General features: G+C 38.1%; 1 protein-coding gene across 3 annotated transcripts in view; it reads right to left on the reverse strand.

Annotated features, from left to right (window-relative positions):
• Nucleotides 1–25905, reverse strand: part of tmem198ab (transmembrane protein 198ab) — a 28594-nt gene extending 2689 nt beyond the window's left edge. Inside the window, exons 1-4 of one of the 3 annotated variants that reach the window (XM_067373641.1) lie at nt 25510–25905; nt 5433–5706; nt 2892–3473; nt 595–797 (exon numbers count right to left, since the gene is read on the reverse strand). In XM_067373641.1, the coding sequence (XP_067229742.1) occupies nt 595–797; nt 2892–3473; nt 5433–5601 (954 nt within the window). In that variant the 5' untranslated portion in view covers nt 5602–5706; nt 25510–25905. Of the gene's footprint in view, nt 1–594; nt 798–2891; nt 3493–5432; nt 5711–25509 lie in introns of those variants that run through there. The other 2 variants (XM_067373639.1, XM_067373642.1) reach the window with 2 other exon arrangements.
• Between the last annotated feature and the right edge of the window lie 1694 nt (nt 25906–27599).

Here is a 27599-nt window from a genome sequence, read left to right on the forward strand (position 1 = left end):
ATGGTTTGTCTTAAAGCATATTAAAAACACCAGATAGACACACAATTATTAAAAACTTGATTTTCAGCACAGGGGAAGTTTAACTAGATTCTCAAATATATGTAAATAAATATATTTTGTTTGTTATGATCATGCTAACAGATCATGCTTCCATAGACATCAGTGTGCATTTTACAAACTATAAATGTTTTTGCTAGTACTTATGTGTATTTAAATGTCTGAAACCTAAAATAAACATTATGTGGTTGAAAACACTGAACAGTAGTGATATGACAAGTCTCTCTGGCTCAGAGCCAGTCAAAGCACAAAAGCGGATTTGAATTCAGCAGCTGATCACATGACGCACTGAACGTTCTAATCACACCGGTAAAGGGATGAAAAAATTCTCCATCCAAATAATTAGAATTATTAACTAAGCTAAAAAAAAAAGGAATTCGCTGAGATGCATTCTTTTGCAATCACATTTCAAGTTTCAGTGGCATTTTTGTCACTTTGTTTTGGCGTCAAGCCCCATTAATTTCGCACCCTGCCCTCCAGTACATGTGTATAAGTTTGAGCAAGTATGCATGTATAGGACAGTGTGCGTGGACTCACAGGAGAAAGTACATCTCCATCAAAGCGTCGTATAGGGTTGGGTTTCCTGCGGTAGGCAGGCTCCGGGTGCAGGGCTTTGGCAGCATGTGTGTGGTGTGAGTTCTGCGGCTGCTTCCTCTTCTTCTTCCTGCTGCTCTCCCTCCTCTCCTCCTTCTGACGAATACGCATGAGCTGAACCCGCCGCTGCTGACGACTGATCATCACTGAGAAAGAGAGAAAGAATGCATTGCATAACAGTAATGTATATTTTGAACATTATAGGCAAAATTGAAAACTGTTTCTATACAACTAAAGTGAATGGGAACGAACGCTGTCAAGGTAATACAGCACACATGTGGTATGTCATGTGATATATTTTTCCCAAGCCATTCAATAGCTTAACGCGATAACATAGAGTATGTTTACATGTGCTGTGTTAGTGGTGTACTATAACCTGCGTACATGTGTGGCTTCACCAGTAAGCCGTTTTCTCCACATTTTTCCTCTACTTTAATCATCCATTCTTTTCTACAGTCATACACACTCAAAAACCTACATACGTTTACATGATCAAATAAGCCGCATTCTCGGGCACAAACCCAGGTGTAAAACAGCTTTCTCTTAAACCCTGAAATGGCATAAAGAAAACAGAGTTTGTTCACATGATGTTTTAGAAAGCTGCTTTCTGCAAAAACCATGGAATTTTCTTAAACAGTCACTGAAATTTACTTCTTCATTCGCTGATAATCTTGACAGAGCATGCTCTGTTATGAGAAACATAGCGAAAATAATATAAACATAAAGTGCAAAAGATGTAATTCTTCAGATAAAAATTGTGATTGCAATTTTTAATCTGATTTTTTTTTTTTAAAGCTCCAGGTTAAGATAGTATATTACTATTGCAATAATACTGTAAAATAAAAAATATTGTATTTAAGAAAAATAACATCATTATTAATTTTTTTTTTCTAGTAGCTTTTATTATGCTTTTATTATGGTTGAAAACTGCAGGGAGCTCTTAAATTCGCAATGAAATGGAAGTAGAGACAGCTCTTTTCTTCGGTCTTGAGACGGAAATCTGAGTACAACAGATTAACGACAAAGAAAAAAAAAATTGCAGGGCGTGACTTGGCTCCATGCATTGATTGTTAATTGGATTTTCAGGTCAAAAACGTTTTAAAAAATAAAACAGGCATGGATGAATTGTTCACAATAAGAACTATAATATGATGTAGAAAATATATAAAGTGAATTTCCATTTAATGCCGACTTTAAAGCTATTTATTTTTATAAACTCTTCCGAGCATCTTGGAGACACTGAAGTGTACATGAACATTGCTCTCAAACCCGCTGTACATGTTTATTATGTAATAAAAGTTCAGCCTTTGCTATTGATATTTGCAGAAAAAAGGCCCATTCGCATCAAGAAACAACTATAAAGATAACTATATTTGCGTCCACACCAACAAATGATAACAGTCTGTTTATTCTAAGCTCACGCACTGCGGTTTCAAAGTGTGAACAACGTTTTTGCAGTTCTTGTTGCATTTACAGGCTTTAACCAGCAGATGTCCTCAGCATGCTCTGTTTCGAGTGAATAGATTAGATCGATTACACTAGCTAACAGTCAATTTAGCTGACAAAGTCAATATAGTGGAATCAAAACAACACCTAGTCTTTTTCACTGCAACTTCAAATGAAGCTAGACAATGTTGTTGAATCTAGCGCTGGATACCGGAGGTTATTTTTGTGTTACACCGTTTGCTAGCCGTTTATTCCGAGGGTATGACTGTGTGATTGTTTTCCATATCCATTTTCTTTAAAGTATCCTTGAAAAGGGGGTTTGACTTGTCAAACAGTGGGGGATTTTTCTGGACCTTGCCGATTAACGTCTCCACAATGTCGTCTGCCATTTTAAATAAGTGAGTCCTAAGTCCTCTGCACGTTCTGCTAAACATCTCCTCTCGTTTTCCATGGAAAATGGAATGACATGAGGGCTAAATAATGCCATAACTTTCATGTAAACACTTTCTTTAAGAAATCGGACATTATAAACCATTCAGTTGACACAAACTTTACTGAACTGGAAACTGCCTTGAAGAGACAGACAGACAGAGCCTCTCCATGACCTGATGCTCTGCTCTGCATGATTGTTTCTGTGAACATTTGTCACACAGGCCTGAGAGCACACCGACAGACAGGAACCATCTGCCGTGCTGTACACACATTCATACAAACCTCTCTCTCTGCGGTACAGTAAATCTACAAGAACACTGTGTCACATACTCCAAACAACACTCCGGCCGTCCCTGACTCACCCTTCGTGTGGGAGTAGCCCTCTGCCGTCACTCTCCACTGCACCAAAACACCCAGCAGGGCGAGAGCAGGCCAGGCTCCCAGGACCACCCACGTAGTCCAGCACACCGGCTCCCGGGGGCCCGTTTTCACCCGCTCGTAAATGTACCTCACAAGTGCAAAGAGCTCCACGAAATAATCCGTGGCCACGACTATCACCGCAGCCCCGAACACGGCCGTGGAGAGCGTGGTGAAGCATCTCTGCCACTGTAGGGTGAGGACGGCGAACAGCATGCCCAGCCCCAGCAGCACGCCCAGGGGCACCCACACTGACCGCGGGGGGTTGGACGACAGCTCCTCCATGCCTATCAGGGTCCCGATGCCCACCAGCAGGCCCAGGAGCAGCCCCACCATAAAAAGCCCGACGCTCCGTACCAGCATAGTCACCAGGCCGCACAGGGTGCCGATGCCCAGCCCGATGCCCACGCTGGCCTCGACGCTCAGCTGTGTGTCCAGTACTCGCTCCTTGTAACAGAGCAGGAAGATGATCACGGAGCCGAACATCAGACCCGTGAGGAAGAGTACAGCCTTAAAACAGCGGTAACCTGCAAAAGGGAAAGAGAACTGGAGGTGAGAGTTGAATGAGTGAAAAAAATGTGCAAAAGAATGAAGGAGGGGGGAGAGAAAGACATCCGTGATGGATAAATACTGGAAATGTGAACAGAGTGACTGATTTCACAGCTCAAGAATAGCAGTTTATTAGCAGTTCAACACTTTCCATAGTTGTCAGTGAAAAAAAAAAAAAAAAAAAAAAAAAAAAAAAAAAAAAACACAGCCACGACTCTGAGGTTGATGCAATCAGGATTATAACTTTCATATATAATACTAAAAAATAATAGGGTATTAAATAAAAATAAAATAACAAAAAAATGTGTATTATGTACAATATGAAAATGAAAATATTCATTTTGAGATTTGCTAAAGTGTAATTTGACCCTGTACAGCCTGACATATAAATAAAAAAAAAAAAAATATATATATATATTGTTATATATATAAAAAATAAACATAAACATACTACTTTAGAAAAATAATATTTCTGGCACTCAGACAGGCATGTTCTATGCAATTTTTTCGATATATATATATATATATATATATATATATATATATATATATATATATATATACATACATATACATACACACACACACACACACACACACACACACACACACACACACACACACACACACTACCGTTCAAAAGTTTGGGGTCAGTAAGATTTTTTAATGTTTTAAAAGAAGTATCTTCTGCTCACCAAGCCTGCATTTATTTTGATTAAAAATACAAACAAAAACAGTAATATTGTGAAATATTATTCCAATTTAAAACAGCTGTTTTCTGTTAATATACAGTAAAGTGTAATTTATTCCTGTGATCAAAGCTGAATTTTCAGCATCATTACTCCAGTCTTCAGTGTCACATGATCCTTCAGAAATCATTCTAATATGATGATTTGATGCTCAAGAAACATTCATTAGTATTATCAATGTTGAAAAAAACAGGTTTTTTTCAAAATTTTTCGATGAATAGAAAGTTCAAAAGAACAGCATTTATTTAAAATAGAATATTTTCTAACATTATAATTGTCTTTACTGTAACTTTTGATCAATTTAATTCATCCTTGATGAATAAAAGTAATGATTAATTTTATTTCTATCACCCAAAAATAAAATTAAAATTCTTACTGACCCCAAACTTTTGACATTAAAATATGCTCAAATTTGGTGTAGATTTTATTTATATAGATCACTTCCAATAAATTCATATAAAGTCAGTTTTCACTCTATACATCCCAATAAAATGCCATGTAAATATGATATTTAAATGCTCAGTTTTGGGATCAAAGCTCAGTAGTTTTAACTGTGGACATTTTTAGAATTATTCTAAAAGGCTTTTCATTTACAAAAAGTATGAAGTACTAATCAGATAAGAGAAGGCACATAGTAAATTGTGTGCAACAGGTCTTTCTGCAAAGTTTATTTTCTCATCAATGCCTATTTTTCAATACTATTACTTGCATTTCTCATGCAAAGTGGGCAGCCATTCAAATATAGAGAAGGCTTAAAGGTACAGTCTCCAAAACATTCATTCTATATGTCAGCTGTTGACTAACAACAACATAAGTGGATTTAGGGGGGAAATTGAATGGTACAAAAAAGAAGAATATGTTCCCTTTAAATCTGTGGCCATCTCAAGTAGACTGCAGTACAGTAATACAAGCTTTGACCTTATTTAAAACCTCATCAATATTGAAAAATGGGCAAAAAAAACAAGACTCAGAATAAGACAACATGTGTTCGACACAGAAACAGAATGAAAAATTTAAAACCACCACCAAAACATTGAGAAATAATTCTAATAGGGACAGACTGCAAGCATGAGATCATGCGCCATCTACAGAATGCTACCTGTAATAAAATTATAACAATGTGTCTTGGTAATATATACAAATATTGTGTCTTGTTATTGCATACATAAACACGAAGACTCAACTCACCAAAGAAGCAATAGATGATTCCGAAGAGACAGCACATAGAGCAGACCACCGAGGGGACCACCTCATAACGTCGTCCCGCTACATCGTTACAAGGCTCCAATTGCTCTGGGCCAGCTTCTCTTGAGGGAGGGGCCAGCTTAAAGGCTAAGGTCTGCAAGGTGGACGTCATGGTGACCGTAGTGCACTGGACGGGGCGAACGGGTTGTAGGGAAGGGGTGACTGAGGGAAGGGGGAGGGGCTGGGAAATCAGGGTACACCTCGTGTCCACATGAATCTACCTGTGAGAGAGAGAAAAATCAATGTGTTATATATAAAGACTGGAAGACTACAAGTTGCCTGAGGACATATCTGATGACACGAAGGCCATTTTTGAGTGCATGCAAAAACATGCTGTTTTCGTGCATGTGTCTTAAAACGCAAATGAGCTGCTACTCTCTTTCCTGCCAGCATCGGATACTCTGCCAAATACTAACAAAACATCTGCTTGGTTTTGATTATCATCTATATCGCGATCAGGCATACTGAAGTTCTTCTTCATCATGAAAGTTTATTATCTGAATGCGTTTTAAAGCTGTATCAGTTTAAAATTCTAATTCATCATTTTCTGAGCGCACACATCTAAAGCACATGCACAGAAAGCTGGCTGTCAGACGGCACGTCTCGTGAGTATTAAAGGTGCCCTAGAATCAAAAATTGAATTGACCTTGGCATAGTTGAATAACAAGAGTTCAGTACATGGAAATGACATACAGTGAGTCTCAAACTCCATTGCTTCCTCCTCCTTATATAAATCTAATTTGTTTAAACGACCTCCGTAAAGCAGGTGAATCTCAACATAACACCGACTGTTACGTAACAGTCGGGATCATTAATATGTACGCCCCCAATATTTGCATATGCCAGCCCATGTTCAAGGCATTACACAAGGGCAGCCAGTATTAACGTCTGGAGCTGCACAGCTGAATCATCAGACTAGGTAAGCAAGCAAGAACAATGGCGAAAAATGGCAGATGGAGCAATAATAACAGGGAGCGAGAGATTTAAAGGGGCTGCACGCTGAATCGGTGCATAGTTAATGATGCCCCAAAATAGGCAGTTTAAAAAAAATGTAAAAAAATCTATGGAGTATTTTGAGCTGAAACTTCACAGACACATTCAGGGGACACCTTAGACTTATATTACATCTTGTGAAAGAACGTTCTACGGCACCTTTAAACTAACTTCTCTTTCATGTCTTATTGTGTTTAAACTGTCAAATACCCACATGGTTATGTCAAAACACACAAAGTTCACAAACACAGTTGGTTATGTCTGTGAACGTAAACAGCTGGGTATATTAGATCTGTGGCGCATTCCCTTCAAAAACAAAACTAATCTACTGCGTCTTCAGCGGCTGAGATGTCGGGGGTAAATGAAGACTGTTATGTTCACTCTTACATCCAACAACAAAACACCTCAATTGCTTACGAGACAATCTTGTCACTACAGCTGCTCTGGCATCAAAATTATAGCGGACAGTGTACATCTCGCTCAGGAGTGCATTTCCTGAAAGCATTGTTAGCCAACTATGGTCGTAAGTCCCATTGAACTCTATTGGTAAAGACGGAACTTGCAATCATAGTTCGCTTTGGGAAACGCACACCAGGGCTGAAACTATGCTAATACGGCAGAGTGTGTCAGCAGTTGTGGGCGACATCACATTGTACAGAAAATAAAAACGGGTTGTTCTACGAGACTGTTGAGGTTTTATGGGGATTAAAAAAAGGAGTTGGATTTTTATCATTATAGGGTGGTTTTGTATACACACTGCCAACACACATTGATGTTCAAACACCATTTAAAAGTGAATTTTTCATAATAGGTCCCCTTTAAAACGTCACTTGTCATGACCTGGAGGATTAACGACAGTCGTTATTTGAAGCACCATGTTAGTTTCAAAAGATGATACTCTATTTTGATCACTTCCATAGACATCAGTGTTTATATCTGATTTATAAACTTTTATCCCAGTTCCTCTGTGATAATATGAATATTTGTGACAGAAATAACAATACTGTGTGGTTGAAAATACTGTTTCATACCTAGGCTATACATGACGACTGCTCTCTCTGGTTCAGGGCCAATGCATATTTGAATGTTCCAGTGTGATTTTGTCAGGTTTAATAAACACAAGCGAATCATGATCATTTAGGAATGAGATTGCGTGGATGTTTGAATCGAGAATGCATTATTGTAACGTATGAGAATATGAGAATACTGTATGTGCAGGTAAAGTAGGATGAACTAATTATCCCACTTTTAATATATTGCTGGGCAATTATAATATAGCTAGTTTAAATTTTTCAACTATAGAACAAATCAGTTGAAATTTGCTATATAGAACATTAAATCTAACCTAAAAACTCCTTTGTAGTTTCCTAGGCCTATATTTATTTCAGGTTTTACAGAATTATGCTGAGTCGCAATCTGTAACAGAGCAGAGGTGAAAGACTCCTATGTTCTTGTTTTCCTTTTAATCTTCCTTTGTCTCTGTCCCATCCTCTTGCTTTACCTTGTCCCCTGAACTTGGCTGTTTGGAATAGATTATGGCTACTTTTATGAAATTTAAATATGTCCACATGACACTACTGATATAGAAGGTCATAATTCACTTACAGATGTTTGCCGTTTTATTTATTCTCTGCTTTACTTCACTCTTTTTCATTCTCTCTCTTTCTTTATCTCCCCCCACTGCTTGTTCAGTCATGCCCTTCTCCTCCGTCACATAGTTGTGGTTCATTTTGTGCTTAACGATGCCTAATAACTGTTCTGTGGTCAGGTCATCTTTCTCTAAATGATCACAATCTAATCAATGCCACTTATTCTCTGACAGTTGTGTGATTGTTTTGACACTGTTTACTACAGAACTCAGCCATACATCTTGAATTCCTCTAATACTAGTTCCTCATTCTTTATCTAACTCTCTTTTTAAGCAAATGCACTTTGACACTGCAGTGAAAAGTAGTGATGTGCCAGAACTGTTGACCAGCAATGATTTGGAACTGCAAAGTGGTTGTTCTAAACCATTAATTTCAATGAACAGATTTGTTGCAAGCATGATTCATAATAATAACAGCCCTTAAGAACCTAAAAATACCTTGCATTGGCAAAAAAACAACACTAAAATGAATTTTTATGTCTCTTAGCTAAAAGGTTTTTGCATGGTTTAATAAAATGCTATTAAAACCAACTTGTTTATACATGTTTGTATAAAAAGTCATAAAATCAGGCCATAAACAAATTTCCAGCATGTTATAGCTGTACTATTACTGCTTTTCAACCATTAAAGTAACTTTTCACCCCATCAGTCAAACCCTCAGGACATAACAAATGGCCTGAGTCAGTTCACTCATCTGTTTTCTCAATATTAAATCAGACTTGTCTGAAAGAAATGGTTTTCAGTTGTAATCCTGCTCATTATGACGAAAACAGAGTTCTCGGTAGGGCTGGGACAATTCGTAAAGCTCTGAAGCAGTGTTTTGAAATCGGCCCATCACTATATTGTTGAAAAGTCATTATTTTGTTTTTTTGGCGCACAAAAATATCCTCGTTGCTTTATAATATTTAGGTAGAACCACTGAATTCACATGAACTGATTTAAATATGTTTTTAGTTCCTTTATGGACCTTTAGAGAGGATGTGTCATTGCTGTGAATGCAGGCCTCACTGAGCCATCGGATTTCATCAAAATATCTTAATTTGTGTTCCTCCGAAGATGAATGAAGGTCTTACGGGTGTGGAACGACATGAGGGTGAGTAATAAATGGTATTATTTTCAGTTTTGGGTGAACTAACCCATTAAACGTCATCCTCTTTACAGCAAAGCTGTAAAGGTTGAGCTGTGTTCATTCTGCAGCCGTTTCTGAATGCAAAAATGAAACGCGTCTGATCTGGTGGGCATGGCCCTAAACCAACTTAATTATACAGGGCTTCCTTGAAACCGACTAGTCCACTAGTCATTCAAAAAAATAATTGAGGAGTAGATTATAAAACTATGTAGTTCTGCTTATCCCAAGCCCATAATTCTCCTGAAGCCAGTCCGAGTAGAACGTGAGAAAATTCTACATTCAGTTACACTCCCTCCCCATTTTCTCCCCTTCACTGTCATACAAAACACATGCCTTAGTAATTATCTTTAACTTAGGGATAATCAAAGCTCTGTTTACGTCAACCCCCACGTGGCAGAGAATCCCTGCCAAACCAAACTACAATCCAGCACAGAGAGAAAAACAGCCATATTCTCCTCATTTTACATCAATAGATCTCCCTATCCAGACAGATGTCCAACAATAATGACCTTTCACTTCCTGTCCGTGACCATAACAATGAAAAGATGCAACCCTTATCAGCTCTAGGCCGGGCAGCATTGACCAATAGGAAGACAGCCTCCCCCTCCATAGCAACAGAGTAGGATCCAATCAGAGCCATTCTAGCTTGTGGGGCTCTACTAAGTGTTGCTGTAGCATCATCATCACAACCTGAGGAACTAAAACAACTGACCACAATGCCCTCATTTATGCTTACGCAAAAGTATGTTTGAGTACACAACAAGCACTAGTATAGTTAAGGGGTGTATATAGTCTAAGTTTGATATGGAAAGATGTAAAGATAATGTTTGGGGAAGATAGTTCGATGATTTTACTGTTTACTTACACATTCAAAAAAAAAAATATTAATTGCAATTAAAAACATTGGAGTTTTTAATATTTTTATATTGTAATAATTTAACAGTTGCTCTCCAAAATAATGTAGAAACAAATTAAAGACAGTATATTTTAAATATTTGTTTAATGGCATCTTTTTGTGAAGGAAGGCCAGTATCACTTATACTAATACTGCTACTGATGTCTCTATGAAATTAGTTTTGTTTTTAAAACATTAATTATAGACATTCAACATTACAGTATAACTGAAAGCTATCAAATTCAACAATTATTAGGCTTTAAAAAATTACTTTTAATTTAAGTGATCTTAAAACAATCTTCACATAAACCCATTATAATAGGCTAAATGTCATATTTACCTGTGGTCTTTCCTATCCAGCAGGTTGGAAATATACAGAAATTGAATATTTATCAAACACTTTACAGTCTTCACTGCATAAATTATAAATGAAATATAGATTGATCCTTATTAAAGCTACAGTTTTCTCTGTTCTTTGTTCTTTGATGAACATTAATGTCATCACAGCAACTGGTTTATTAGGCTGCTGTCACTTTAAGAGCTGCCGCTGCCGAACGTGACGCGGATCTGATGCTCATCTAATTTTCTCACAACTTTTTAAGTTCATTTAAGACGTTATTCACTCATTTAGACTGCTTTAATGGGGATACTCGACAAAAATAGACATTTTGGCATAATTCTGTGTGTTATTGTTTGTGCAAGCACGAAAGGCACACGAGTCTTGTGTGTGTGTGTGTGTCACATGACATGACATTCACAGACAGCGCGTTCTCGTTTATCTTGTGCCGCTTGAATGGTTTAAAAACATTTGCATGAATAAGAGCATGATCATATAATGTAACGATAGCCAAATTATGACGGAAAAAACGGATACTTTCTATCAAAGTTTCCTAAAAAAAAAAAAAAAAGCACCACAGTCACAAAAATATGAAGCAGCACAACTGTTTTCAACATTGATGATAATAATAATAATAATAATAATAATAAAAGGTTTATTGAGCACCAAAACAGCATATTAGAATGATATCTGAAGAGGACAGTGAAATGGGTTACACTGCTGTGGTTTCTGATGCTTTCTGAAATCGCTTTACAGAGGTTACCTGAGGTCACAGGGATGACCACATTCAACCAGACAACACCTGTTTATTGGCCGTGTTAATACCATGACCTCTGGAGTGTCTTACCCGCCTGTTGTTGGTCAGTGAGATGGACACTTGTAACCACGGTAACCTAACTTGACACAGCTGTTGTAGTGGTTTGGCTTCGATTTATCCCATTGTTTCAGTTAGTCCTTCTTTTGCTCAGTTCCTAGCCTCCCACTTTATTTTGTTCTTCCTCACTTGCGGTTCTCCTTTAAAGCTCATTAATAACTTCCATCTGCGGCCGTTTACCTCAACTTGCACTTCTTCCCATTTAAACGGAGAAGCTTAGCGTTGACCGTCTTCACTCCCTGGAGATGTTTTAGTGGATTTGGACACCTGTTCTTCTTTTTCTCACCTAAAAGCTCTCCGAGTTACCTACATGTCACACACTTGTGTTTATCTGTCCTCTAGAGCAACAACATAATCAGATTACTGACAAACACTATATGATTAATCTCCCGCTGGTCCAACATTAGCCACCCATTCCCATCCCAGGAAACACGTTCAAGTAACAATCCAATTTACTTTACACCACTGTATGTAAAAGCTGAGCACTCAATGAGATTAAATCCCTTGCTTTTGTCTCTTTCATTCCGATATTTCCTGTGATAAACTGAAATACAGTCCAGTGTTTACTGTTCAATCCTTCTCCCAGAGGGAGCCTACAAAGTTATCTCCAAAAAGTGCATAACGTCCAACAGGGAGATCAGTGGATGTTCTTTCTGAATGAAAGTCAATGAGAATAACACACTTTGATATACTCAACATGTATATTCAGCATACAACAATATCCACAATATTCACTCCCTCCCTATTCCACAAAGGACATTTATTAAAGGGATAGTTCACCCAAAAATGAAAATTTGATGTTTATCTGCTTACCCCCAGCTCATCCAAGATGTAGGTGACTTTGTTTCTTCAGTAGAACACAAATGATGATTTTTAACTGCAACCGCTGCCGTCTGTCAGTCAAATAATGGGAGTGAATGGAAACTCAATCAATAAGAGTCGAAAAAACTTGCATAGACAAATCCAAATTAAACCCTGCGGCTCGTGACGACACGTTGATGTCCTAAGACACGAAACGGTCGGTTTGTGTGAAATAAAACGAACATTATTTATATCTTTTTTCACCTCTAAAACACCACTATGTCCAACTGCGTTCAGCACTCGTTTAGTGAGGTCTGATCGCGCTCTGACAATGGCAGTGATGTCTCGCGCAATACTTCAATGAGTGCGAGACATCACTTCCACTGTCAGAGCGCGATCAGACCTCACTAAGCGAATGATGAACGCAGTAGGACATAGTGGTGTTTTAGAGGTGAAAAATGAAGGTGAAATACTGTTAGGTTTCTCGCACAAACCGATCGTTTCATGTCTTAGGACATCAATGTGTCGTCACGAGCCGCAGGGTTTAATTTGGATTTGTTTATGCAAGTTTTTTCGACTCTTATTGATCGAGTTCCCATTCACTCCCATTATTTGACTGACAGACAGCAACGGTTGCAGTTAAAAATCATTTAAAGGGTTAGTTCACCCAAAAATGAATTAATTAATTACTCATTAATTACTCCCCCTCATGTTGTTCCAAACCCGTAAGACCTTCGTTTATCTTTGGATAATGAAGATATTTTTGATAAAATCCGATGGCTCAGTAAGGCCTTTATTGACGGCAAGATAATTAACACTTTCAGTGCCCAGAAAGCTACTAAAGACATATTTAAAACAGTTCATGTGGCTACAGTGGTTCAACCTTAATGTAAATGCCTCACAACAGCAGATAATCTGGGCCAAACTTGACTGTAATCGACAAAGGTATTGGACAAAATTTTTTCTCAGATTGTCAGGAGAGGTAAATCCAGGATAAATCGGCCTCATTGGTTCTTGCTGAAGCTCAAACGTGCTGCATAACACGAGAATGAACCTCACTGGTTCTTGCTGAAGCTCAAACGTGCTGCGTAACACGAGAATGAACCTCATTGGTTCTTGCTGAAGCTCAAACGTGCTGCGTAACATGAGAATGAACCTCACTGGTTCTTGCTGAAGCTCAAACGTGCTGCGTAACATGAGAATGGACCTCACTGGTTCTTGCTGAAGCTCAAACGTGCTGCATAACACGAGAATGAACCTCACTGGTTCTTGCTGAAGCTCAAACGTGCTGCGTAACATGAGAATGAACCTCATTGGTTCTTGCTGAAGCTCAAACGTGCTGCGTAACACGAGAATGAACCTCATTGGTTCTTGCTGAAGCTCAAACGTGCTGCGTAACACGAGAATGAACCTCATTGGTTCTTGCTGAAGCTCAAACGTGCTGCGTAACACGAGAATGAACCTCATTGGTTCTTGAGGAAGCTCAAATGTGCTGCTCAAATGTGCTGTGCAACACTAGAATGGACCTCATTGGTTCTTGCTGAAGCTCAAACGTGCTGCGTAACACGAGAATGGACCTCACTGGTTCTTGCTGAAGCTCAAACGTGCTGCGTAACACGAGAATGAACCTCATTGGTTCTTGCTGAAGCTCAAACGTGCTGCGTAACATGGGAATGGACCTCACTGGTTCTTGCTAAAGCTCAAACGTGCTGCGTAACATGAGAATGGACCTCACTGGTTCTCGCATGTCAAGCAAAATCGCTTGAGCTTCTGTTTATCACAACTGAGCGTAGTGGTAGTTGTGTAGCTGTCTATGGAGGGACAGAAAGCTCTCAGATTTCATTCAAATATCTTCATTTGTGTTTCAAAGCTGAACGAAAGTCTTATGGGTTTGGAACAAAATGAGAGTCAGTAAATGATGACAATTTTCATTTTTTTGGGTGAACTAACCCTTTAAGACACCAAGCATATAATTTTTTTAGGGGTTGCTAATAAAATCAGTATATACCCCGCTGTTTCAATTTCTTCTGCCTCGGGACCTGATGCGGGCTAAAACATATAGCCTACGGTTCGATCACAGCGCTGTACAGGAGGGCATGGATACGGTACAATGAAATTAGCCAATCACAGCAGTGGGTGTTAACTTCCATTTCTGGAAGAGGTAACGTCCTTGAAATTGAGTGTTTTTCACAGAGAGTGAAAATAAGGAATCATTTTTACAAGTTTTGGACCTTTGTTGTGCAAAAAACTTAGCATAATTTATAAACTAAACAAAAGAAACAGAAAAATCTGAAACTCATTTCATTTAAGTTCTTTAAATATGACAGTTTTTAATCTATTCCACTATATTGCGCCACCCCTTAATGAAAATTTTACTTTGAAGACAAAAAGAGCAACTGATTCATGCATGAATAACTACAGGCACAGTCATTTGTTTGCATGTGTTTGATGATGTACTGAATGAGTGGCACTATGTGAGTGGTATTTGACCACAGAAGCAGATCCGGCACCACCTGCTGCACCCCCTACAAGCTGTCCTGTCTTACCCAACAGCGGGGCCTTGTCTGTGGGCTACGTTCGCTCACGACTCCCTTAGTCACCCACACCCAACACCAATCATCTATTAAGTAACCCACCTACAGCACCGTCAGCATGCGTTGGCTACAGATGATATTGTGTGTGTTTTAGGCAGTGTCGTGTTTGGAAAGCATTCAGTTCCTGAATAATTTGGCTGACGGTTTGAACAGTGTGTATGTTCATCGGAGCACAGGGTTCCAGCCTGATGCGTCACCCCGCAACAAGATCAATGTGTATCATAGTGTTGTCTCATTGTTTTCCATATCTTATCCAGCCTCCAGAGTGTTTCTCTTCTCTGCCAACTCTCTATCCAGTTCTGCTCATGAAATGCATACTTTCTTGACTCGCACTCTCCGTTTTGTTCCAGTACTGTGCGCTAGCCTTAGTGTCAGAAAAGCGTCTGTCCAGCTGTAAACCTCAATCATATCCTCCCACAAGCGCCAAAAACTACACCCCACCACTCTATCTTTCCCTTACATAAACATTTACACATTTTCTTTGTCTTATCCAATTTAAAACACACATACAAACATTCTGTATCATATTTGCACAGACATGGAAGCGCCCTCTCATTCACACGTTGTCTAGATAGCGCCCAACACACCACCATCCTAATGATAATCCTCTACTAGCAGATTTTCCTATTTTCATGAATCGGAAGGTGCTCTTTGGCACATGCTGCAACTAAAATAGTCTGCCGTCTCGGCCAAACCCTGCAGGGGCTGTTTTTCTCTCATCCCATTGCGGTTTGGACACCGCCAAACACCCAGCGTGGAGTTACAGAATTCCACTCCGGAAAAGATCAGTGTGAGTGTGTGTGTGTGTGTGTGTGTGTGTGTGTGTGTGTGTGTGTGTGTGTGTGTGTGTGTGTGTGTGTGTGTGTGTGTGTGTGTGTGTGTGTGTGTGTGTGTGTGTGTGTGTGTGTGTGTGGGTGGATGAACCTGGAACACTGCCAGCGGAAGAAAGCCGGGCAGAGAATAGAAAGGACGGAATAAAAAAAAAAAAAAGAGGAGGAAAAAATGAGATAAATGAAAAGCAATGAGCAAAACAAAAGAGGGGAGAAGAATCTGTGTGGTGATTTTTAAAGAGTATAAGAGGCTGAGAGGGGAATACAACATGTGAAGAAAGTGTGTGTGTGTGTAGGGAGGAGAAAGAGATGGAACCCTCTCTTGCATAACTCCTTCATAATGGATCAGTCATGCTCCGCTCATTCTGTTCATGTGTCGCCTGCAGTATCTGCTGACGAAGGGTGAAAGGAACCCAAAGCCTGGTTGTGCAGAGAACTAGAAAATGGAGTCAGATGAAACATTTCACAACTCTTCAGACTGAGATTAACAAATTTGACTAGGGGGTCATTTACACGACACCGTTTTCAACTACAAACGGAAAACTTTATGCGTTTTTGTCATTCATTTATATGACAACGACATATTGGGGGCCTGAAAACGCAAACTTTTGAAAACAGTTTCAAAGTTAATTAAAGAATAAAAGATACTGTTATTGTCTCTGTGTTTAAAAAAAAACGCAAATTTGAGAAAATGGTGATATCATGCATATTCGTATGAGGCTACATGTTCAGTCTATGGGCGTTAGGGCTGGGACAATACATCGAAACTCGATACGACTTGGTACCGAAGTCGGTACTTTTGACAACCCTAAGCATAATGAAGCGTTTTCGGGGATCCGTGTGAACGGGGATCATTTTGACATCATTGTCGTCTGTACAAGAAAAGAGCAAAAGGAAAAATTTCAGTTTTTTAGTACATTGTTGTCATATAAACATACCCTAAAATGCACGAATGTGGACAAGAACTTTTTTTTCTCTGAATAACAAGGAAATTAACCTCATATGCTGTAGTTTCAAACAGCCAAATTCTGGGCCTCCAGTGAGGCCATACTCTCGGCACCACATGGCTCAGTCTACAGGAAACACATTGCATAAAAACAATAAAATCAACTTCAAAACAAAAGCAGATGACTAGCATGTAGAGGCTGGCCTACCTATTTTCTTTCACAGGGTCTATCACTCTAATCACTCATCAAACAACCATTGGTAATGAAAACAATCTGTCATTCTAGAAACCTTGCAACTTCTAGATTGAATTTGAGGTTCCTCTCGTGTCAGAGCTGTAATCGTACTCACAGTTGGTCACATGAGACCAACTACAGTAAAAAAACAGGTCACATCAGTGTAAAGCAACAGAGGTAACAAATGCTTACTGGAATCACCTGAAAAGATGTAGATAAGACTAACAACAACAAGTTAAGGTTCAGTTAATAAAACTGTGTGTTTTCTTTATGCTGATGCATGGTTATCAAGGCTCAAAAATGTATCCAGATTGGTGATTACTTTGTCCTAAACAAGTAACAATGCTGGACATTCTGTTAAATTTATATCTGGTCGTCACATGAATGTCCAGGGGTAACACTAAAAGGATTAAAATGGATCATTCCAGGTGAACGGGGTGAGGTTACAGATTTGACGCACAGGAAATGTACCTGACACGAAAAAAAAAAAAAAAAAACAGGAGGCGGGGAGACAGGCTTTCCTCAGATTACCACACCAGATTTCACTTCAATGCTTGCATGGCTATGACAGAGAGCTAAACAAAGGATTTTGTGGCTATTCTACTACAACTCAACACAAATAAGTTATGGCATTGTTCAGAACACTGAATATCACAGCCAGCTAGGGAAGAGTTTTGTAGTAAACAGACTTGATCAGTGATGACAGGCCTTAGATGGGGAAGCTACTAGTCTAATATAGCCTACACAAGGACATCAGATCTCTGACGCTTTCAGTTTATTTAAGGTTTCATTAATTCTGAATCAGACTGAAATACATTATTCTGTATCATTTTTATTGCATGCCAAACTAATAACATATTGAAGCAAAAAAGGCGTGAATAATTTGATTCTTTCCATCCAAGCAAAGCATCACAACGGACCTTAGTCAGTCAGGCCAGACACCATATTTCACTTAAAAACAAGGCAAAAACAAGGCAAGTCTATTCCAGTACAGTTTTGATGTCTTGAGGCAGGCCAGTTCTTGGAGATGCCACTGTCCTGCAGAGTTTAGCTCCAACCCTAAATAAACACACCTGAACCAGCTCTTCAAGTCTTCAGGATTACTAGAGACTTGCAGGCAGGTGTTTTGGAGCACTTTTGGGCTGTGTCTGAAAACTTTGTCAGCTTACTTGTTGCCTTGCTGCCTTATTTAGGCAATGACTTTGTAGGCAGCATTTGAAGGTACCTCACAAAACCAATTTCGAACAGACTTCATATGGGTTTAATGAGCTACAGCAAAATAGCGCAAGCTTTGATGATAACTAAGTGAATATTTAATTACTACAATAGCAATTTCTCGCTAGAAATTAAAAGTGGACAAAAACAGTACATTTACATGCAAACTGACCACCAACTGCAAATTTCAGATGGCATCTTTATTTTTTAATGCAACTGTCAGCGAATAGAAAGCACAGTATTGTGGTATGTTCAAGACAGTGTTGATACATCTATGCTGCCTTCTAGGGATGCACCGATACCAAGCTCATGTACTTGTACTCGTACTCGTAAAAATACCCTCAATACCAAAGACTGATAACTCACGTGACGTAACTGACAGAATCTTCCGTGCACAGAGACACCGGCGGCAGCAGCAGAAACAATGTCAGCCTCTTGCGAAATGCATGCTTTCAATCACAAATCGTTATCGAATAGTGAAGGCGGGATAGGTGGAATCGCGCTGAATGACAGACCAGAAGAGCTCTCTCACGCATGCGCGCTCTCCCTTTCTTGTGCGTGATCAGTTCTCCTTGCGCCTGAATGGTAAAATGCACACATAGTTGTCAAAATGTCCATCGTGTGTAGAGTATCTCACTTAGAAACAGTCGGTTATGGCTTAAGTCGACGTAAACATTTGGGTGTAAACAGGATTTGTCAGTATCCATGGATTCGGTCTTAAAGGAACCGTAGCCTATATTTGTCATTAATGTTAATAAAATAACATAATATGTTAAATAAATGTATACATTGTAAATAAACCTACTGTATCTGAAAAACAAGTTTATTTAATTTTTCTTTCTATAGTATTTGTTGTATTGTTTGTAATTTGTTTGTAAATTTCTTTTTATATAACAACATATATATATATATATACATATACATATATATATATATATATATATATATATATATATATAGATATATGTAATTATGCCCTTTGAAGGTTATTGGACACTGTGAAATTTTGTGACAAGCACATAGAAAAATATTACTTTTTTCATTAGAGTAATAATAAAGAAGCTGTCCTACATTCATTAGTCTCACTGTGTTGTGCTTGGAAAACTGCAACCAAAAAAAAATATATATAAAAAAAAAAGAGAGAGAGAGAGAGAGAAATTAATAAATGTATAGGCATCGGTATCGGCGAGTACTAGAAAAAAGTATCAGTACTCGTACTGGTATCGGTGCACCCTACTGCCTTCAAAAAGCGATCAGATGAAGATATCTCAGGAGACACGAAGTGAAGATAATTTAGGATTGGGACACGCCTTATGGCTTCTTTTATGTTCCACAGGAGGAAAATCATACAATTTTGGAATAAATGATGGTCAGAGTGAATAAATGATGACAGAATTTTTTGGTGAACTTTCCCTTTAAGGCCACTGAAAATTTGGTTGAATTATCCCATGATTTACTCATCTTCAAGCCGTCCTAGGTGTACAGTATATATCTTCTTTCAGACGAACACAATCAGAGTTATATTTAAAAATATCCTGGCTCTTCCAAGTTTTATAATAGTAGTGAATAGGGGGCACGATTTTGAAGTGCATCTATCCATCATAAAAGTAATCCATTCGGCTCCAGGGAGTTAATAAAGGCCTTATGAGCGAAGCAATGGGTTTTTGTAAGAAAAATATCCATATTTAAAACTTTATTAACTATAATAACCTAGCTTCCGGAAGACGGCCGTACACATCGATTTTTGCGGTGGAAGAGTGACCTCTGAACTGACCCATGACACAATGACGAACACGGAAGCGCAGAGGATAGAGCAAAACAAAACACCAGTAATGAATTGGAAGTCAAAAACGAGAATTTTTAAAGAGAAATATCAGAGGATTTCGGTATAAGTGAAGAGGAGCTTGAGTTTATTGCACAGCCCTATTTGTTTAAATCACGAGAGGCGCCAAAGCTTATGATGCTCCTACATCCTGCGTCATTCATCACGTCACGGGTTACCAACATCCTTTAAAGTTTTAAATGTGGATATTTTTTTTAAAGGTGCCATCGAATGAAAAATTTAATTTACCATGGCATAGTTGAATAACAAGAGTTCAGTACATGGAAATGACATACAGTGAGTCTCAAACACCATTGTTTCCTCGTTCTTATATAAATCTCATTTGTTTAAAAGACCTCCGAAGAACAGGCGAATCTCAACATAACACCAACTGTTACGCAACAGTCGGGGTGTACATGGGTGCCAGCCCATGTTCAAGCATTAGACAAGGGCAGAACGTCTGGATCTGTGCACAGCTGAATCATCAGACTAGGTAAGCAAGCAAGAACAATAGCGAAAAATGGCAGATGGAGCAATAATAACTGACATGATCCATGATATTTTTAGTGATATTTGTAAAATGTCTTTCTAAATGTTTCGTTAGCATGTTGCTAATGTACTGTTAAATGTGGTTTAAGTTACCATAGTTTATTACTGTATTCACGGAGACAAGAGCCGTCGCTATTTTCATTATTAAACACTTGCAGTCTGTATAATTCATAAACACAACTTCATTCTTTATAAATCTCTCCAACAGTGTGTAATGTTAGCTTTAGCCACGGAGCACCATCAAACTCATTCAGAATCAAATGTTAACATCCAAATAAATACTATACTCACATAATCTGATGTATGCATGCAGCATGCATGACAAACACTTTGTAAAGATCCATTTTGAGGGTTATATTAGCTGTGTGAACTTTGTTTATGCTGTTTAAGGCAAGCTCGAGCTCCGGGGGAGGGGGAGCATGAGATTTAAAGGGCCAGCAACCTGAATCGGCGCATTTCTAATTATGCCCCAAAATAGGCAGTTAAAAAAAATTATTTAAAAAAAATCTATGGGGTATTTTGAGCTGAAACTTCACAGACACATTCAGGGGACACCTTAGACTTATATTACATCTTGTAAAAAAACGTTCGATGGCACCTTTAACAAAAACACATCACTTCACTTCAGAAGGCCTTTATTAACACCCTGGAGCCGTATATATTACTTTTATGATGGATGCATGCACCTTTAAGGCCAATGAAAATTTCATGGATTGAAAAGTATTTTAATTGTTCTGTTGGCTGAACAATCTACACTAAAGTTATTTTGGAGCTCATTGTACTTACGTCCCACAAATTAAACATGCCATCTACCCATGTCAATATAGTAATTTCATGGATGCACAGACAGAAATGTCCAATCCAATAACAGTAACTGTTTTCACAACAACACAGTGGTGGCAATGCGCGTGTGATGCTAGTTCAACAAGTGTGCTTGTGCATATTTAATACGATTCTGCAGTACATGTGGCTTGTGTTGAGTGGATTAATAGTATTATGACCTCACCCCTTCCACCCTCTCTGTACGCCTTTGTCTTTAGCGGCAACTCCATAGCACCTCTCAGTCTTTCCAGGTCACTTCTATTGTGTTCGTTCAAGGTTTAAGGAATGCCCACACCTAACCACCTGCGACTTCAACTGCACACACCATTTCAGTCAATATTTTTGTTCATTATTACCCTGTAACACTTAGTACACACATCCTCTAACACCCATTACACTAACATGCAGAAATTTCAAAATAATCTGTTCTGCAACCAATACAACTGTTACATCACATGGGGACAAAACAACAGACTGATCGGGACTTGCTCCCATTTATCTTGAAATCTGTTTTTCCCCATCATAAGAAGGTCTGTGAGTCATACATTTGTGAGAGATGGTGGACATCAAAAGAATGCAAGTCTTTTGGTGATTTGGACTTGGAACAAAAGGATCCCCATGTGGCACACACAAGTGGGAGTGAAAGACAAAAGATTTGACCAACCAGCTAGAGGCATGCAGGACAATGAATGGTCTGTTCATCATTCAGTGTATCCGGGGAAAAATCTTGCTCGGTTTCTGTATTCATGGAAGTTGAGCCAGCGTAAACAGAGCTAAACCACATCAATATCTGAAGTTTAGGTCAACAATATGCATCAAATTATGACGGTACAAAACATCCATTACATGTGTTTTGGTTAAATGCGTTCAGTCATCGAAAAGTGGTTCATGTAAAGATGAAGACTAAAGGTGTGGTCACCAAAAAAGATGCAAAAAGGTCTATTGTCAATAGTGTAATGTAATAGCTTTCTAGTGTAGTAGCTTTCTGCTAATCAACGTGGCACCGTGTGATCAATTTGAACACATTGTGAAATGTGTGTGGGGAAAACTTTCGCCATCCCAAGAAATTTGGAGTTGTGTGAATTCCTATCAAAATGAATAGACTTCAGTCACAAAAATTTCACCACACTACAGTAAATGTGACCATGACTTAAAACTCCATCGCACTGATTGAAATGACACGTGAGTATTGATGCTAACTCACTTGAGTGTGATCCCTAATCTGGTGTCCATATTGACAAGCCAAATCAATACAAATTAATAATTAATCAACATTAATTATACTAACACCTGACAGCAGACCAATCAGTAATATACCAGTTGCCAATCATCGTAACCTAAGCATAGCAATCACAAGCTCTCATCCAAACTACTCAAATCTGTTGGTGTCACATGACAGCTCTGCTAAATATGACAGTTTTTACAGGAATAGGTCTCCAGCCATGATGAATTAACTTTGATTCGATGTGTGAGCTGACATGCAGGACAAATGATGGGGGCTGCCCTGGGGGCATCATTTGTGCTGTGCCACTGCTGCTTTACTGTACCACTGCAATCGATGGGCGACATGTGCCAATACCAAATGTTCCTGGGGAACGTCCGCACAGGCTAAAGGCCAAAAGACAACATCACACAAATAAAACTGGCAGTGCACGTGCTGACAGTCTCCAACTCCTTAAAGCAACAGTCTGCAGGGAGTCCATAAGTGGCCCTTCACACAGCTGGTGTTTTTGTGGTTAAAAACGCAAGATGCATGTCATTGGAAGGGGAAAAAAAGCAAGGTCTAGAGACATGTTTTTAAAAACTTATTTTAACTTGAGCACCGTATTTTTAGAACACTGTGTCATGCGAGATGCAAATGCATGGTCAAACTTGTCCATCTACCACGTTTATGTAGAAAAACAACAGAAAAAGTAGAGCAATGGAATGAAAAGTTCTGTGTGTACGGCCCCTAAAAGAACAATAGAGGGTTAAAAACTTAAAAAATATGTACACATTTTTTTTGTAACATGCTCCAACAAAGTCCACAATGCATGGGAACTCTGATAGGATCAGAGTTAGACCTAACAAACCTGAAGAGGACATGGTGATAAGATGAAGCAAACAAACTAGTGAACTTGTCATATGATAGGGTGACGTGCCTAAAATCACTTTCTTTGAATATCAAAAGGTTATGTGAGAAGACAAATTATATACTTGTAACAAGATCACTGGCTCATCCTTAAGAAAAGCACTGTTTGTAAAAAATGATATCAAAGAAAGACTGAAACTGGGAGGAATTTAATGATTCCGGTTCTCAGAGTCATTTGTTCTGGAATCGCACAACATTGTTCACACTATATTTTGCATTTTACACTGTAGGCTATATATATTGTAGTTGTGGTGTTGTTGTAGTAACGTTTAAAGGGATAGTTCACCCAAAAATGAAAATGATCCCATAATTTACTCACCCTCAAGCCACCCTAGGTGTATATGACTTCTTTCAGATGAACACAATCAGAGTTATTTTAAAAAAATATCCTGGCTCTTCCAAGCTTTATAATGGGAGTGAATGTTTTTTTTTTTTTTTTTTTTTTTGGAAGCCCAAAAAAGTGCATCCATTCATCAAAAAATAATCTTTACAGCTCCAGGGGTTTAATAAAGGCCTTCTAAAGTGAAGTGATGGGTTTTTTTAAGAAAATATTCATATCTAAAACTTTATTAACTATGATAAATAGCTTGAATTTGTGATGGAAGAGTGAATTCTGACCCGATGCATGATGCATTGACGAACAAGGAAGCACAGAGGAGAGAGCAAAACAAAACACCGGTCACGAATTAGATATCTAAAACGAGAATTTTGAAATAGAAATGTAACAGGATTTCAATATAAGACAAGAGGAGCTTGAATTTGTTGCACAGCCATATTTGTTTAAACCGTGAGAGGCGTCTATGCTTATGTTACTCCTACATCCTGTGTCATACATCGTGTCACGGGTTAATCTTGTTGCGCAAGCTGACTTGCGTATTGGTATGGTCGTCTGCCGGAAGCTAGTTAATTTAGTTTATAAAGTTTGAAATATGGATATTTTTCTAACACAAATGTATAATGGGATAATTTTCATTTTTGAATTAACTATCCCTTTAATAGTGAGGCAGGGAACATTGTCAGAGTATTTTTGTACGGACATGAACAAACAAAACATCATGAAAATGGCAAAACAATTCCGGAATTTAAAACATAGTTAGGTTCTTGGAGGGATACTCCACCCAAAAATCACCCTCATGCCATCCCAGATCAAATGTATATGACTTTCTTCTGAGGAACACAAATGTAGATTTACAAAAATAATCTCTGTGTGGCCATATAATACAATTGGATATGTCCAACAAAGTTGACGCTGTGAAACTCGCACGAGAAGTGACATGCGGATAGCGCCTACAGTTGGGCAAAAGTGATGGTTCGTAGTTTAAAACGTAAAAAAAATATTAGTATTTTCCCCTCACACACCTATCATTTTGCATCATAAGACAATGATTCATCAACTGTGGTCGTATGGATTATAGTCAAGGATTTTGAAGCGTCAACTTTGAAGGATGCCTCCACTTCCATTACATGGACTCAGAGAGATGGATTATTTTTCTGAAAATTTCCGCTTGTGTTCCACAGAATAAAGGAAGTCATGTACAACTGGGACATGAGGGTGAGTAAAGGGAGAATTTTCATTTTTGGGTGGAGTATCCCTTTAATAAAAACAGTTCTCAGTTCCCTAAGATGTCAATGGTATTGTATGACATGATATCTATCCCTCAATTCCAAAAAATAATCATTGTACATTCTCTGGGACAGGAAAATGTTTAGTATACTCGTACTATAACACTCACATGATATGCAAACCAACACAAAAAGCATGTCTAGGTGACAAGTCGTGTCTCGTCTCGTCAATGCCCAACTACTGCAAGTAAACAGAAGTCATAATCACTTTACCTGCAGGTATGAAAGCTAATGCATAGAGATTTCCGTGCGTAAATGAATAGAATAATCTATAAGCGCAGACGGTTTGCGTTAAACGACAACACTGTCATAACATAAGATCTCGTGTATAACAAAAATCTCATGCATAAACTCATTTGGACTCGGTGCATATGAGACATCGTGAGCGAAGTAGGCCACGACATCATTTTCTTGACTCATAACACACGCAAGCAAATCCCCCTATTCTACTGATGCACAGACATTTACAGTGACATGCATGTATTTCGACAGCGGCAGAATGCTTAAACCAAACCCCCGATTGGCATAATCATGTTATTCTGAACAAAGCGTCCAGACGTGTCCATATGCGCTCACCCTGATCGAGGTTCAGCATCCTGCTTCTCCCAGATCCAGGTCCCGTGCTTTGGTTTCGCTCGTCCGACAGTCTAACCTCCGGTGAAACAGCCACATTCCAGTCCTCTCGATCAAGCCCTGCACACTTGAGCTCAGTCGGGAATATAAAGCACTTGTTTGTCCTGACAAAGAGCTCCGGAGATGTTCCCGGTCGGCTTCTCGTTGGTCGTGGGTGCTGCCAATTAGTTTACGCACCGATTATTGCTTTGCATTTGTGGACAAGTCCTCTAAGACTGCTAAAGCACAGTATTTTATACCATGCTGTGGAGTGACTTCAGTGGGATGAAAGTCACTGATCAAAAAGATGCCGAAACACACATAAATAGTGCTGTTACCTACTCACGGAGTCTGGGCGGACCGTGCTGGCCCGAGCAGGCGGGGTCAGGGGAGATGGAGGGCACGCGAGTGCTTCTAGTGGAGGATCGTGAATTTGAATGAACACAAATCCCTGGGATTCATTTCGATTAATGGGAATCTCTAAAGCTACTCCAGGTAGTATCGAGAAACAAATCTGATAAAAACCAATCCATTTTGAATTTGGGTAATCCGTGTCTGTGATAAAACGTTCAGTTTTGCTCATCTAACAAACAACTGTTTGCTTCGACGCAGTTCAAATAAAAACAAATCGATACTTTTATGCAGTGCAAAACATTTACAGATTATGGAACATTTCATTTAATGTGAATTCAGTACCTACTGGCACAAAATCCATCAGACTTTATCAAATGTCATTGCTATAGCCTAAACAGCTTGCGAAAATGAAAACTTTTAATTCAATAATAAATGTTTAAAAAAATATTTATTAAATGCCGTTTTATTTATCTTATCTTTTTATATTTATGTTTTTTTTTTTTTTTTGTAAAGTGCTTTTGTAAAGTTATACTTTTGTTATAACATAATAGGCATATTGTTTTGAAGTGCTTTTACAATGGTTAGCCTACTATTAATAGTGTGATTGATTTTTGGTGAATTGTATTAAAACCAGAACAAAAATCCTAATATAATCAAACTAAATCTATATATATAAACTAAATATATAAATATATATATATTATATATATATATATATATATATATATATATATATATATATATATATATATATATATATATATTATAATTATATATATATATATATATTATAATTATATATATATATATATATATATATTATAATTATATATATATATATATATATATATATATATATATATATATATATATATATATATAATTTATATATATAGATTTAGTTTGATTATATTAGGATTTTTGTTCTGGTTTTAAAAAAATTAAGAGACCACTCCAAGTTCAGAACTCAATGTTAAGTGGGTTAGGGTTCTCTTAATTTTTTCCATAGCTGTATATATTTTTTAATTATTAGATAATAACAAATGAGATTTCTGCAATATTTGGCCACTCAAATAGGAAATGTCCCCGGTCTCCATTTCAAAAATCTGGTCACCTTTCTATATAAATATAATTATATGTCATTGTTATTCCCGCATTAATTACTTAAATATGCCAACATTTTTTTTTATATATATATATATATATATATATTAATGCTCGACTAACAATAAGGGAATACATACACTCTAAATGCTGGGTTGTTTTAACCCACATTTGGGTCAAAGACAAACCCAACCGTTGGGTTTAAAATTTAAAGGTACAATATGTACGATTTTTGGATCAAAATATTTTGTTGACTTGTGTACTTATCTCAGATGTTTCCAAGAATTTTTAAATCCGGAGAAATAAGCAATTTTACCCAGGAAACGGGCCGTGTCCGTGCGTCGCCTATCAATGACATCATACCCGCGTTACCCTCCATTTGCAGTTTGATTTTGTAGAAACCATGGAAACACCAAAGACACATAATAAATTATGTGCTTTATTAGACAAGGGAACAACCGTTTGGTTGGATTTATAGACAGAAAAATAATCATTGATATATAGCTCAACACGTTTAGTCTGAATCTTGTTTTCCTGATTTTCTGCGAGTACCATGTTTTTATGCCTCAGAGAAAAACACTATTGTGTCAAGTGGC

This window comes from Chanodichthys erythropterus, chromosome 21 (assembly GCF_024489055.1).
Source record: "Chanodichthys erythropterus isolate Z2021 chromosome 21, ASM2448905v1, whole genome shotgun sequence".
Classification (NCBI taxonomy): Eukaryota; Metazoa; Chordata; class Actinopteri; order Cypriniformes; family Xenocyprididae; genus Chanodichthys; species Chanodichthys erythropterus.